The 14244-nt window shown below is 42.1% G+C and overlaps 3 protein-coding genes and 1 long non-coding RNA gene across 6 annotated transcripts in view; 3 read left to right on the forward strand and 1 right to left on the reverse strand.

Moving 5' to 3' along the window:
- The first annotated feature begins 289 nt into the window (after positions 1 to 289).
- Positions 290 to 4779, forward strand: LOC121723497 (ankyrin repeat and SOCS box protein 15-like). 2 transcript variants are annotated; one of them, XM_042109220.1, is made up of 10 exons: positions 290 to 298; positions 659 to 782; positions 909 to 961; positions 1310 to 1441; positions 1536 to 1694; positions 1914 to 2159; positions 2283 to 2454; positions 3224 to 3788; positions 4053 to 4206; positions 4337 to 4779. In XM_042109220.1, the coding sequence occupies exons 2-10, from the start codon at positions 679 to 681 to the stop codon at positions 4504 to 4506; spliced, it is 1755 nt and encodes a 584-aa protein (XP_041965154.1). In that variant the 5' UTR covers positions 290 to 298; positions 659 to 678; the 3' UTR covers positions 4507 to 4779. The 2 variants fall into 2 exon arrangements, with proteins under 2 accessions (XP_041965154.1, XP_041965153.1); XM_042109219.1 differs by lacking the exon at positions 290 to 298 and adding an exon at positions 312 to 446.
- Positions 3903 to 5007, reverse strand: LOC121723504. The gene is made up of 4 exons (XR_006034964.1): positions 4909 to 5007; positions 4692 to 4723; positions 4360 to 4498; positions 3903 to 4163 (listed from the first exon to the last, which is right to left on the reverse strand). It is a non-coding gene; the product is annotated as an uncharacterized LOC121723504 (long non-coding RNA).
- A 144-nt stretch (positions 5008 to 5151) lies between these two features.
- Positions 5152 to 9807, forward strand: LOC121723501 (ankyrin repeat and SOCS box protein 15-like). 2 transcript variants are annotated; one of them, XM_042109223.1, is made up of 10 exons: positions 5152 to 5334; positions 5775 to 5870; positions 6216 to 6259; positions 6579 to 6710; positions 6956 to 7114; positions 7230 to 7475; positions 7702 to 7873; positions 8036 to 8579; positions 9055 to 9208; positions 9293 to 9807. In XM_042109223.1, exons 2-10 carry the CDS (start codon positions 5776 to 5778, stop codon positions 9475 to 9477), a joined length of 1731 nt encoding a protein of 576 aa, XP_041965157.1. In that variant the 5' UTR covers positions 5152 to 5334; position 5775; the 3' UTR covers positions 9478 to 9807. The 2 variants fall into 2 exon arrangements, with proteins under 2 accessions (XP_041965157.1, XP_041965159.1); XM_042109225.1 differs by having other exon boundaries at positions 9055 to 9105; positions 9293 to 9440.
- A 128-nt stretch (positions 9808 to 9935) lies between these two features.
- Positions 9936 to 14244, forward strand: part of lmod2a (leiomodin 2 (cardiac) a) — a 29414-nt gene continuing 25105 nt past the window's right edge. Inside the window, exons 1-3 of the mRNA XM_042109222.1 lie at positions 9936 to 10545; positions 10935 to 11767; positions 12538 to 12943. Of these exons, the coding sequence (XP_041965156.1) occupies positions 10063 to 10545; positions 10935 to 11767; positions 12538 to 12943 (1722 nt within the window). The 5' untranslated portion in view covers positions 9936 to 10062. The remainder of the gene's footprint in view (positions 10546 to 10934; positions 11768 to 12537; positions 12944 to 14244) is intronic.

The raw sequence follows: 14244 nt of genomic DNA on the forward strand, positions 1-14244 counted from the left end.
AATGTAAAACCTTTAAATGTGACTGCAAGATTTTGCTGGAATATTCACTAGAGACCATGGTAAACACCACCATTCTATGTTTACTAACAAACACAATGCTGGTGGAAACAGCAGGGTAGAAGGGCACTGGCATAATTTATTGGCTATCTAACAGCAAACAGTATAATGTGAAGCCATGCCTCATTGTTATGGCATGGCATTCATTCTCAGAATTTGACCACATTGATAGCAGGCCAGCCCAGTGTTTAAATGCTGCCACCCACTCAGAGCAACACTCTTGTGGGGGAGACATTCAAAGGTGAGTGTTATTACAAAATGTACATGCTTTCAGTGGAACTGCCAAAATGTATATATGTGAAGGCATCTGCTGATGTTGGGATTCCCTAACAGAAACATTGCAATTGCATTAATGGGACAAATGACTGCAGTTAACTGCAGTTTTTCTTGTAAGTACAATGCAGTACAATAACAGTTTCATGTCCAAAATATTTTATTTCTGCAGTAGGCCTACGGTGCAGTAGTATGAATAGAGCAATACAGTTTTTTCATGTCTGAAACTTTTGACACTTGAAGTAGTGCATTTTTTTTTGTAAGGGTTTAGAAAATATAATACATCCTGAAATGTTTGTCCTGTGATTCCACTCCATTACAAATGTAGGTCATAACTCACAGATAGGAATGGATATGTTTGTTGGTATGAGTGAAGATGAAATCACTGACCACGTAATTCAGATGAGTCTTCAAGAAACTTGCCAAAATCCATTTTTATTACCAAAAGACAGGTATCTCAAAAGTTGTTTTACCACCTTTGAAATATTTGTTCTAAAATAAATATTGTATTCTAAATAAAATGTTATTCACAATCTTTTGGACCATTTATATACTAAAGTTGTTTTCTCTTAATTAAGTTTAGAGACATTAAGTGATGAAAATTTAAAACTTCTGGAGGCCATCAAGGCAGGTAAGTGACTACAGGGCATACTGACCTTGGCTTTATTGCCAGTGCTTATCTCTATAGCCTTTGGTGTTTGTAATCTGTTGTGATACTGTTGGCACTTATTAGAGATGATATCTAATGAATTGCACATCAGACAATATTCAGTAAATGTTCAGACAGTTAATGTTCAGACTCATGACAGATCATAAATAGTTATAATAGTTGTGTAAAAGATGCTGTGTGTACCATAATTAGATCACTTGCTGATAAAGACAGGACCATGAGTCTTTTTGATTCATTACTTCATAAAACCAGTTGGAGATCATAAAGTCCTTGCACAGTTCTAAGGTTATATGATATGATCATTTCCAGGTGATATATCAGCTCTGCAAGAGGTGCAGAAGTTCCCCTCTGCTTTCCGGGACGTGGACAGTCGTGGCTGGCTGCCTCTCCACAGGGCAGCAGTCCAGCCACTAGCAAAGGTGCTGGAGACAGTCTTAAACTGTGAGTTTTGATTCAGATAAACACTTGTTCAGGTTGTGAGAATCTTACGGTTGTACACTAATAACCTTTTTGTTTTCTGTCATGTATGTTACAGCCCCCTGTGATCATGATCTTGAGAAAAAAACAAAGGTGGGTGAGACTTGTCTAACTCTTGCTGTTGAAGCCGGTCTGTTGGAGAATGTGAGAACTTTGCTGGAGTTTGGAGCATCTCCTTACAGTGTCAACAACAAAAATGAGTCTCCTCTTCTGCTGGGTAATGAATGGGTAGAATAGTGGTGAACTTTTCAATTGAGATTGGATGGTAGAAAAACAGCCAAATGGCATTGTAAAAATGATTATTCATGGTTGCCCCATGAGTAATGCACTGTGTATGCATCACCCAGAGCACATGTCTTTACAGTTAAAGAACTATGACAATTATGGTCAGATGTTTTTCCCTTCTCACATGTCTTATTTTTCTATGCTCTTGAAGCGGTGAGGGCAGGATCCTATGAGCTGGTCAGTGTCCTACTCACCTACGGGGCCTCTGTGGACCAGGCATGTGCCAAAAAGTGGACTGCTATGCACGAGGCAGCCAAGAGGGGCTACAGTGACATCATGATGCTATTGTTTAGATGGGAAGGGAAGGTGACCTTCAGAGATCAACATGGTGTGACTCCACTGGGCACTGCAGCAGAGAATGGTCACGAGGAGATCATCCAAATCCTTCTTCATAATGGTGAGCTATACGATCTTTGTTGGTGGTTATTTTGGGCTAGCATGTGGTACTGGTTAAATAAGATCATACAATTATTAGGTTCAATTACAATCCCAGACTCTAACAGAAATTCCTCTTTTGAAGGTGCCAACGTGAATGCCCAGTCTTACAATGGGGAGAGTGCGTTGATGGAGGCAGCCAGCTCAGGCAATCCAGATTGTGTCAATCTTCTACTGTTGAATGGGGCTAATCCCAATCTGCCCAATGTTACTGGTCACCTTCCCATTCATCGCGCTGCCTACGATGGACACCTCCTGTAAGTGATAGGGTTGGAAGTTCTTACAATAAAGTTTTTATCTATCTATCTATCTATCTATCTATCTATCTATCTATCTATCTATCTCAGGAATAGTAAACATCGTTCTGCCCTTGTCTGTCAACAACTGAAACTTTGGAAAAAGTTTGGAATCACTCCTAAAATCTCACATTCCATGGACGCCACAACCATCAAAACTAATTAGGCTATCATTGAGATTAGAATTATTATTATTAATAAGATTGATTAGAATTATTTCTGCATGAAATACAATATGCTTGAAAGCAATTTTTTGCTGAGCATTTGTTGACCTTAATTGATAAATACTTCAGATACTCAAGGAGTCCTAAAGAATACTGAATATTTTAATGGAACTGAATAGTTCCATTAAAAAGTACATTGCTGTTGGACCTTTGTACGCATGTAGACCCATCCATTCCATTCTAAAACGGCTGGTTCCATCTACAATAGTCACTAATAGTATTTAGCATGCCTAGATGGTATTTCTTATAAAGCTAATGTTATTTGAACTAAAATGCGTTTTTTGAAATATAAATGATTCCAAACCTTTGAAAGTTAGTTTTGATTTTGAAATTCCCATGCATGCACAATTAACATAATCCTGTGAATAATTAATGGCTAAAGGTCAAGTATAGTGCATTTTTTTATGCACAGAGGGCAACCAAAGGTGGCACATTTGTCAAATTCTGTTTGCCGTTTTCTGTATTATTGAATAATTAACAATAATTTGTTTAAATGATACTTATAGTGTTCTGCGGACATTGATACTGGTCACCTCTAAGAGAGCTTTGAGGCTCTCTGGTCAGAGCCCGGTGCATTCTGCTACCGATGGTGGCCATGCTCAGTGCCTGCAGCTGCTGATTGAGTCAGGATTTGACGTCAACACAACCCTGAGTCAGACCATCTCAGACAACTACAGTGACATGCGGCGGAGTGCCCTTTACTTTGCCGTCTCCAATGGTGATGTCATCTGCACAGAGATGCTCCTGAATGCTGGAGCCAAGCCTGACCTGGACCCCCTAAGCTGTCTCCTAGTGGCTGTACGGGCCGGGAGGTATGAGATTGTGAAACTGCTGCTGGCCAAGAGGGCTGATGTGAATTGCTACTTCACTATGGTCAGCAACACGGTCTTCCCTACCGCGCTACAGTACTGCCTTAGAGATGAGATAATGATGCGACTTCTGCTCAACAATGGCTACAATGTGGAGAAATGCTTCAGCTGTCACCATGACAACCCATCTGATTCGACCTGCTGCCGGAGGGACCCTCATGAGCTGCTGTGTCAGGGTAACAGTGATGGAGATAAAATCCCTGTGAGTTTTCCTCCATTAAGTTACCTTAAGTTATGTAAAAAAACGCCTTGATGTAGTTATTGAGGGAACCCCAGAACCTTTTTAATAGATGAATCAATGACATTTAAAACTGATCTCCCCATGAGACCATGGTTTATGTCACTGCTCTTTAAGCAATCTCACTGCCTTGATTTAAGATTATTTGAACAGAACCTTAGGTGACATCTCAATCCCAGTGATCATTCAAGCCACAGTGTTGTTCTCCTTGTTTCTTTTCTTGACCAGTTCTGTGAGTTCATTGGCCTGTACTGCCTCATGCACCTCTCTGGGAAGGTGGTGCAGATTCTCCTGGACTACGTGAGTAATGTCCACCTTTGCTCCCACCTGAGACGCATTCTAAAGAAACAGAGGGAATGGGAAGACATTTCGGACATCATTTGTGAGTTCTCAAACTTCCACAGTTTACTTGTCTTTAGTTCCCTCCATTCATACATGTCCTGTCCGTGCTAGTGTATCCCCTTGGCTAGCCTGGCACTGACGCTGAGTTTGTGTGTGTCTCTGCGGACTAGGTAACCCTCGCTCTTTGACGCACCTTTGCAGACTGAAAGTCAGAGGACTCTTGCATCTGAACACTCTCCATGACTCCAGCACTATGGATTTTTTTCCACCCAGAATTAGGAATTATCTGTTGTTTAAGGAGAATGACCTTTATGAGCAGCTGTCTGGTGTGCCTGTGTGAAGCGTTAATATGTTTAAATAATGTCATCAGCATCTTATACTGTACATACTACATACTTGAATTTGTTTTGCTATTGTAATTTACTGAGGACTTTTTAATAAAGCCTGATATGATAATGTTTTCACTGCATATAAAAACATCATAATACTGCATACTACATACATATACACATACTACATACTTACATATACTTGATTAACTCTTCAGTGACCCTGTCCTAATATTTGTTTTGCTATCGTCATTTATTGATGAATTTCAATAAAGCCTGATATGATATTACAATATTTGTTTTCAGTGCATATCAATTAAATACACACTATACACGTGCCTTATAAGTTATTAACTGTAGTAATACTTTAAGCTGTGATGTTAGATTAACAAGGTTTGTGTGTGTAGAATCACCAGAGAGCAGAGCTTAATTTCCCTCAAGGGTCCTTTCCAGCAGGGAGGTAAACATAAATCCAGACGCTGTCTCACTCTCGCCTGCCTCACTCTTCAGCTCACACTGTATGAAGCAAACGGCCCTTGCAGGTTTATGATAAAGCACTGCCCTTTGACATCATTGACCTAGTTGCACAGTGAGAGCTTCTTGTTCATTATCACAACCATTCATTATTTGAAAACCATGTCTTGTGTACACATGCACAGCACTTTAGTGTGCTGGCATGCACGACTGCACTGGCAGGTGAAAGCCAAAAATACATTTGTGGCATGTGTGCGCGTTCTCAGCGGGGAGGTTGTAGTTAGGCAGGGAGCAGTGCAAACAGACCTGGCATGGTTATCTGGAACTCGTGATTTCACTGGAAACATAACCATATTTCACAGAGGGTAAGAGACGGGGTGGCTGCTGACTGTCGTCTGACACTTCCATTAATGCAAGGCTGTGTGTTCGTAGCAGTGTTTGAACTTTTGAACTTGTGCTCCCCCGGAGCAGGTGCACATTTGCTGCAAACGTTAACTCAGTTGGACTGCCTGCAATCTAAAACCTATGTTGATATATTTGTCAAATAAATCCAAAATGTTTTCTTGGTTAGCCCAGGTGTGTTTAGACATTTTTGCTTAGTCATCATGTTCCTCTTTCTAATGTTTCTTTGAAGTAAACGTCAAAAGCATAACCAGATCTAACCTGGAAAATACAATAAAACTGGATTTTTCAGGACATTGAACATTAATGTTGTGATATAGATTCATAACGGTGGCCTTTACTGATACCACACACTCGCATGGCTGACCAATGTCATTTTTTTTATATTTCTACAAAAATGTAGCATGGCTACTACAGACATAGATGATGATGACCTTCTGGACTATGCTATACAGATGAGTATTCAGGAATCCTGCCAAAATTCAGCCTGCTCAGAGAGGTATGAAGTGAATCTCTGAAACTGTCTCAACTGTATATCTCAATTGTATCAATTATTGCAGGGGGTAGGCCTATATATATATATATATATATATATATGTATATACTGTATATACACACTACCGGTCAAAAGAGCCCTTTTGCAATTTGCAAAAAGCAAGCACATAATGTAATCTGAAAACTGCTGCCCTGATTAAAAAAACAATGCTCAGCTGGTATTCTTTTCTGGTATTCTGTAATGGAGTGGAATGGAAATGTATAAGTTACCCAAACTTTTGATCAGTAGTGTACATTTTGGAAGAACTCAAATGAAAAAATTGGTTGATATGAACAAATGTCTTCCTAGTTCTAGCTCGGAAAACTTAAAAATCCTGGAAGCCATAGATCGAGGTAATTTATCAATTTGTTTGTTTGTTGTGTTTCTTAATTGTATGTATTTTGAAAGATGGCTATGTTTTTTACTTGTTCTATGATACATATTTCATTATTCATTTGAAAGTGATTGAAGTGTTCTTGGGAAATGTGTGGTCCCTTATATTTTTAAAATGTAAGTGTTGTATGCAACACATATTCATGTCAGCATGTATATATGTCACATGACATTTTTGATTGACTTAGATGATAGTGCCCCATATTGTTATTTTATAAATTCATAAGTCTTACCCATTCTTTGTGGTCTTATGGCAGCTCTCCATCTGTCCACTTTCAGGAGACTTGTTCATGCTTCAAAAGCTGTCTGATGTGCCAGCAGCCTTCACAGAGGTGGACAGTGGTGGATGGTATCCCCTTCACAAGGCTGCCATCCAGCCATCACCTCAGGTTCTGGAGATTGTCCTCTATGGTGAGTGGAAAGAATTAGAATGGGATGATCACATACCTAGATACCATATATTTTGAATTCACATTTTCCTGATATGCACTGTAATGTATTTAATGCAGACATAATGTACCTGTCCTTATAATGTTGACCTAATCCCTGTATTGTACAGTTTCATTCCAGAATTATACAGTGAAATGTATTATCTGTTCAACTTGCAAACAAGTTATGCTATGGAAATACTACCCATGACATATATCATAAAACAGCTTCATATAGATTAAACTTGGAGGAAAAGACCGGGGATGGTGATACTGCTCTGATTCTGGCCACACAAGCGGGTCTGGTGGACAACGTGCGGATGATGCTGGAGCATGGAGCATCCCCAGACAGAACCAATGAGAAGAATGAATCATCGCTTTTGCTTGGTAAAATTGACCAAATAATGTTTTCTCCATCAAATGTATGTGGTCCAGAAATCTGATATTCCAACAAATTAGATGCATCTCTTGTTTTGCTCATTACACTGTTTTACTGCTACAGCAGTCCGAATGGACTTGTTTGATGTGGCCCTGACTTTGATCTCCCGGGGAGCTTCAGTGAATCAGCACTGCCTGAAGAAGTGGACGCCAGTGCACGAGGCTGCCAAGATGGGCTGCACAGACATCCTTAGACTCCTCTTGATACATGGGGGGAACATTTCAGAGACAGACCAACATGGAGTCACTCCGATGGCTGTTGCCGCAGAGTACGGTCAGACAGATGCTATAGAGATTCTCATTCAGAATGGTGAGCGCATGGCAATGCCTGTGTGTGCCTTTGTGTGCCTGTGTATATTTGAGTGAGATGTTTCATAGCAAAATTACATGACTTGTTACATTTTTTGCTTTTAAACAAGCATAAGGCATGACTTACTATGTAGCCTAACTAAAAATTGATCAGCATTAATATTCAGACACAATAAAAGCCATAGCTGCCTGCTGACTATATATCAAGACATCTCCCTAACCATTAGGTGGTAACGTCAATGCAGTGGCTCCTAATGGGGACACTGTCCTCTATGATGCTGCTGGATCAGGCAATCCTGACTGCATCGAACTTCTCCTTCAACATGGAGCTAATCCCAATATCGCAAGCCTCTCTTCTCAGCTGCCCATCCATCGAGCTGCCTATGAAGGACACTACCTGTGAGTATTTTATCCTGAGAGAAACCAGCATAGCACTGATATTGCCCAGTTATTGGATCAGGTTATGTTCTCCTTAAAGAAAGTTCTGTCTTGTGTATGTCACTTCATGACTGGTTCGATTTTGAAAAGTTGAAGATCTTGACATGTAACTTTCCTTGTAAGGGCCCTGCGTATTTTCATCCCCATCACTACCCGGCGGTCTCTCCGGCTCTCTGGCCAGAGTCCCGTCCACTCTGCTGCTGATGGAGGCCATGTCCGATGTCTAGAACTTCTTGTGGAGAAGGGCTTTAATGTGAATGCCCTCTTGGACACACACATCTCAGAGAACTACGGTGACATGCGGCGGAGTGCCCTTTACTTTGCCGTCTCCAACGGTGATGTCACCTGCACAGAGATGCTCCTGAATGCTGGAGCCAAGCCTGACCTGGACCCCCTAAGCTGTCTCTTAGTGGCTGTACGGGCCGGGAGGTATGAGATTGTGAAACTGCTGCTGGCCAAGAGGGCTAATGTGAACTGCTACTTCACTGTGGTGAGTGACACGGTCTTCCCTACCGCGCTACAGTACTGCCTTAGAGATGAGATAATGATGCGACTTCTGCTCAACAATGGCTACAATGTGGAGAAATGCTTCAGCTGTCATCATGATGATAGTATATGGAGTACTGATACTGAAGAGGATGACTGTCATCCTGCCAAAAAGGTCCCTGTGAGTACCAGGGATGTAAAAAATATCGATAGACTTGAGTATCAAGATGTTATGTTTTGTGATGCTACTGTATACTGATTCTCAAAAACACTGTATTGTCAAATATTCATAGTAGAAATGTTATGTTGTACTTAAACCCCCAACCACCCCTCTCAGTATTGTAATCCAGATATGTGACTCTTCCTCTCTACTGTGTTCTTTACACTATAGTTTTCTTAACATTAGATTTGTAACAATCATAATATATCCCCTTGCTTACAGTATTGCAATACATCCCCTTTTACATTTTAATCCTTGTATCTCTGCAGTGTACTGAATCATAGTCGCTGTATCTCTGCAATATATATATATCGAACTACAACTCCTGATATCTTAGCACCAGATTCTTGCCAATATGGAAACCTAGTGAGAACTGGAAGTGTTTGGTTTCATGATTTTGTGAGTTGCAACATGACTTTCTGTGTTTACCTCCTAGTTTTGTGACTTCATCAGTGTGTCCTGGCTTGAGCATTTGGCAGGGAGAACTGTGAGAATGCTACTGGATTATGTCAGCCATGTCTGCATCTGTTCTAAACTTAAAATGATTTTGGAGAAGCACAAAGAGTGGTCAATAATCTGCCATATTCTGGGTATGGTATCTTTTACATTGAGAAGAAATACAATGCATATTATACCTGTTATAACTCCTTACTCTTGCTTTTTTCTTTTCGTAGGAAACCCACGATCGCTTAGACACCTCTGTAGGCTTGCAATCAGATCTCAAATGACCTCACAGAGATTTGCTGACCCAAAGACTATGGATTCAATCGTGTTTCCACACAGACTCAAGAACTATGTGATGTACAAAGAGCATGATCTCTATACTGATATAATATGCTCCAATGAGTCAAAAAAGTAGTATGCCATTCTGCTTTCCTCCTGTTGTACAGTTACTGCTGCATCAGTTGCAGCACATACAGTAACAGGTTTTAAGTTTATTTTCAAGACTTCCTGATGTCTTAACATAGAATGTACTCAACAAAGCACTTGAAAAAGCAGCAAGATATGAAAAGCATGTGCTTTTCTCTTTTCTTTGCTGCTTGTTCCCAGTGAGAGAGAAAGAGGGTTTAAAAAGTAAAGAAACAGAACATTGTTCATCATTGTATCATTATGAACTTTAAATATGTGGGATACATTTCGCATGTGTTGCCATGTTTATATTTAATTTTTGTTGATAAAGGTACTTGAATTATTACAAATGTATTTATGTAAAGACATTGTGCTGAACCACTAGAATGTACAGTGTACATAAGCTTTCATTAGCAGGAGAACGTGTCCTGGTGACTCAGTAAAGTATGGGTCCACACACTATTCCCCCTCATGCTGTCATTAAAACACTAATGTCAAATGATCCATCTCTCCCATCACTATTTGATTTCACTTTTGGTCATATGTCTGACTCTGACTTTGACACACCATACCAGCTTATTTCAATACAATTAAGATGGAATGGAATGCTATCTGGTTACTGTACATCTCCTTTTCAGAAAAGGAACATCACTGTGTGGTCACTTTGTTAGAAAGTCACTCCCACCCCCAAGTCCCTCTGGCAGCTGAAGAGATTGGACGAGAAGTAGCTCTCCAATCATTAGTCAGGACAGCATGCTATTTTACACCAGCAGTTCAGCTAAAGGCGGAGAAGAGTCCAGTGTTGACTGGTGACAGACAAAGCACCATGAGCTCCTTTGGGTACAGGAGGGAACTGGACAAGTATGAGAATGTGGACGAAGAGGAGCTTCTGGCCACGCTAAGCGATGAGGAGCTCCGAGAGCTGGAGAGAGAGCTGGCGGACATTGAGCCTGATGATGCTGTTCCCACTGGGCTGAGGCAACGCGATCAGACAGCCGGCAACCCAACAGGCTCTTTCTCCTCAGACGCCCTCCTAAAGCACTGGGACAATGACTGCCCAAGGCTCCTGGAGGTTGGGGTGAGATTCTTATCTGTTCACTTCTATTACACTTGAACCTTGCCAGTAAGATTGGCAAATGTAAGTGCAGAGTCTCTTGTCATTGTTTTCTTCCTTCACACTCTCAGTTTATATTACTATTTATTGGACTTTGTGTCAAGAAAGATCTATAGCCTATATATACGTATCTTGTTATGGACATATTGTTGTCATTGAGACCAATTTACTAAAATCCTCAATGCTAAAAGGAGATCAAAGTCATGCCATTCAATTAGTTTGCAAGTGACATCTTAAAGTAGTTCTGGGGATCAGTCTGTAATACACTTTCTGACATAATTTAAAGTTAAAACGGTCTAGTATAACCTACGGTAGGCCTTTAACCTTATTGTCCATCCCTTCCTGGAGAACAGGGCAACATGGAGGAGGGCCAGACTGATAAGAGGGAAGTGGACAGTGTGACCTGGGGTGATGGTCAATCCTCAGCACTGAAGGACGCTGACAGGAACATACAGAGAGATAGCAGGAGTGAAGCTGGCAAGACTGGAGGGGGGGAAAGGGAAGAATACCAGCAGTTGCATGTTAACAATTCCCATCCAGGTCACGGAGAGGTCACAACAACTTTGCCCTGTAGGTTCAAAGGTCCTAAGAACCGCAGCATCATTCCAAACCACAAGCTAAAGTCAGCCCCTGAACAACAGACAAGAAACCCCGTTGTGATCGATGATGTGCTGGAGATGGTCATCTGTAACAAGGCCGCTCTGAAAGAGATCAATCTGAACAACGCAGAGGACATCCCCATGGAGACCCTGGTGCGCTTAGCCGAGGCTTTGAGTTTAAACACACACGTGCGAGTGTTCAGCCTGGCCAACACCCACGCCAACGACCACGTGGCCTCCAGCGTAGCACGCATGCTGCACAAGAATAGCACGGTTGCCACGGTGAACATGGACTCCAACCTCATCTCAGGCAGCGGCGTCCTGACCCTGATGGCCTCGCTGAGGCACAACAGCACGCTGAAGGAGCTCCGCCTCCACAACCAGCGGCACATGTGCGGCGGTAGGGTGGAGATGGAGATGGTGCAGCTGCTGCAGGAGAACACCACCCTGCTGAAGCTGGGCTTCCACTTTGAGCTGCCGGGCCCCAGGATGAGCGCCACCTGCGTCCTGACGTGGAACCAGGACCGCCAGCGCCAGCAGCGCCTGCAACAGCGCCAGCAGCAGAACACTCACTCACATCGCACCAAGTGAGACGCAGAACACTCACTCACATTGCACCAAGTGCACATCGCACCAAGTGAGACGCAAAACACTCACTCACATCGCACCAAGTGAGACGCAGGACACTGAGACATAGAACACTCACTCACATCGCACCAAGTGAGACGCAGAACACTCACTCACATCGCACCAAGTGAGACGCAGGACACTCACTCACATCGCACCAAGTGAGACGCAGGACACTGAGACATAGAACACTCACTCACATCGCACCAAGTGAGACGCAGAACACTCACTCACATCGCACCAAGTGAGACGCAGGACACTGAGACATAGAACACTCACTCACATCGCACCAAGTGAGACGCAAAACACTCACTCACATCGCACCAAGTGAGACGCAGAACACTCACTCACATCGCACCAAGTGAGACGCAGGACACTGAGACATAGAACACTCACTCACATCGCACCAAGTGAGACGCAGAACAGTCACTCACATCGTACCAAGTGAGACGCAGAACACCCACTCACATTGCACCAAGTGAGACACAGAACACTCACTCACATCGCACCAAGTGAGACGCAGGACACTGAGACACAGAACACTCACTCACATGGTACCAAGTGAGACACAGGGTTTATTGGAAGTGTTCTAGCATACATTTCTGACAAGTACAAATGTAGTTCTACTAAAATGTATGAACCTAAATGTCCATGTCATGCATGAACCTAAATGTTCTGTTACATAAAAGTCGCTGAGTTTCAAAAAGCTTAAAATATGTGTTCTATACAGTGGACCGACAGGATGTAGCCACGTGTGTGATGAGGAGACGGATTCATCATCACAAACATCAACTAATAGCTTACCCGCTCTCCGTCCACTTCCTCGTTCACCCCCACCTCCTCCTGAGTCTGTGAGGAGCAACAGCCTGCCAACGCGACAGATCGCTGAGGTGCTCCGGCAACAGGAAGGCTCCTGCTTTGCTACAAGGCACACAAGTAATCAGAAGCCTGAAAGAGCCAGAACGGAGGTTGTGAATAAGAAACGGGAAAACCTCTTGCGGGACATGAAGTCTGCCCTGCGGCCTTCATCAGTGAGGAAGACTAAGGAGTCAGCGGGGGCCCACTTACCTCAACAGTCAACACACAGTGACCTCATGGAGGCCATTCGTAGTAGCAGCGTTCGGTCACTCCGAAGGGTATGTGAAAATGAATGTTAATAGACTATTTTTGTATCATTTAAGTCTGTAATCACAACATCTACGTGTAAATCTACAAGGTAAAGTATTTGTGTGCAGATGTGCATCCAATTCTCTTTTGAGTTTTCTTTTAAGCTGAGTTAGGAGAATTGACACAGGATTTGAGTGTGACCCTAAAATTATTATATTCTCACACACCAAGTACTGACACATGGAATAAGCCACTTTCTAGATCAACAGTGGAACTGGGAGAGGGTAACGCTTTCTGCATGTTTGTCTCTGTGCTTTTCAGAAATATATAATATTGAATGAAATGTCCTAATCTTTACAAATATAATGAATCTGACTCCACTGCACAGCCTGTCACTGCACTGGTACAATGTTGTTACCTGTCAAGTAGACTGACTATAGTAACCCTGAAAACAAATGGAGGTGTATTCCACTGACACTACCTGTTTCTAGTCTGCAGTGCTGCTATGGATCGGTTCACTTAAACTTGTTTGGCCTATCTGGTTCAGGGTCTGGGTGGCAGGAAGCTACTCAAGTTCAGTTTGAACATTCCATCGAGCACAGAGCTAGAAAGGCAGTCCACTGCTGAATAATACAGTGTGAGTGTGACCATTCTGATGCAGCTCGTTCAACCCTTCAGTGTCCACTGACTAACACATTACTTTTTGAAGTGCAAGTGCACTGCAAATGCCTGGATGGTGCAGGACACTTTTCACCCTCAACGGTCACCATCTTCGCTATGTAGTGGAAAGGGAGGAACCATTTTCCTCAAGCCCCCCACCCCCCCCCAAAAGTTGGTGTGTTCCTTTAAGCTTCCATTCCACATTGAAAGGGAATCTATTAAAGATACTGTTTTTGAGGGATTCAAATTGAAGTGAAAAATGTGACAGCCAACCACATTCTCACCTACATATTCAAAGTTATCTACAGTAAAGTGAATAATGTAAATGTACCTACAAGAAAGACATTAAACATTGAAATAGTCTAAAAGACATGCCTGGCTGTTTAAATTATATGAATTATGTCTATGCACATAATATGAGTCTCTGGCTATAGAATACGCAAAGTGCTTTTTTGCTATCTTTCCCATAAATATCCAGTTCAGTTAATAATAATAGATGTAGATGGAATTATTGTGTTTGCACTGATAGGGGTCAACAGAAGTTGCACTCCAAGTTATTTATGGACAGAGGAGTTTGGAATGTTCTTAAAGGCAAGCTCTGTAAACAGTAGACCCATACAGTACCTACTAGAAACTAAAATTCCATCTGTGTTCTGAAACTTAGATCTTT

The sequence above is a fragment of the Alosa sapidissima genome, chromosome 11 (genome assembly GCF_018492685.1).
Source record: "Alosa sapidissima isolate fAloSap1 chromosome 11, fAloSap1.pri, whole genome shotgun sequence".
NCBI classification, from domain to species: Eukaryota; Metazoa; Chordata; class Actinopteri; order Clupeiformes; family Clupeidae; genus Alosa; species Alosa sapidissima.

Bases quoted from the DNA above. Each gene is read 5' to 3' on its own strand.
- LOC121723497 (XM_042109219.1), top strand. From the start codon at position 371: ATGTTGGGATTCCCTAACAGAAACATTGCAATTGCATTAATGGGACAA. The intron at 447-658 runs GTAAGTACAATG...TTACAAATGTAG, and splicing joins AGTTAACTGCAGTTTTTCTT to GTCATAACTCACAGATAGGA. The intron at 783-908 runs GTATCTCAAAAG...CTCTTAATTAAG, and splicing joins TTTTTATTACCAAAAGACAG to TTTAGAGACATTAAGTGATG.
- LOC121723501 (XM_042109223.1), top strand. From the start codon at position 5,776: ATGGCTACTACAGACATAGATGATGATGACCTTCTGGACTATGCTATA. The intron at 7,115-7,229 runs GTAAAATTGACC...TTACTGCTACAG, and splicing joins TGAATCATCGCTTTTGCTTG to CAGTCCGAATGGACTTGTTT. The intron at 8,580-9,054 runs GTGAGTACCAGG...TTTACCTCCTAG, and splicing joins ATCCTGCCAAAAAGGTCCCT to TTTTGTGACTTCATCAGTGT.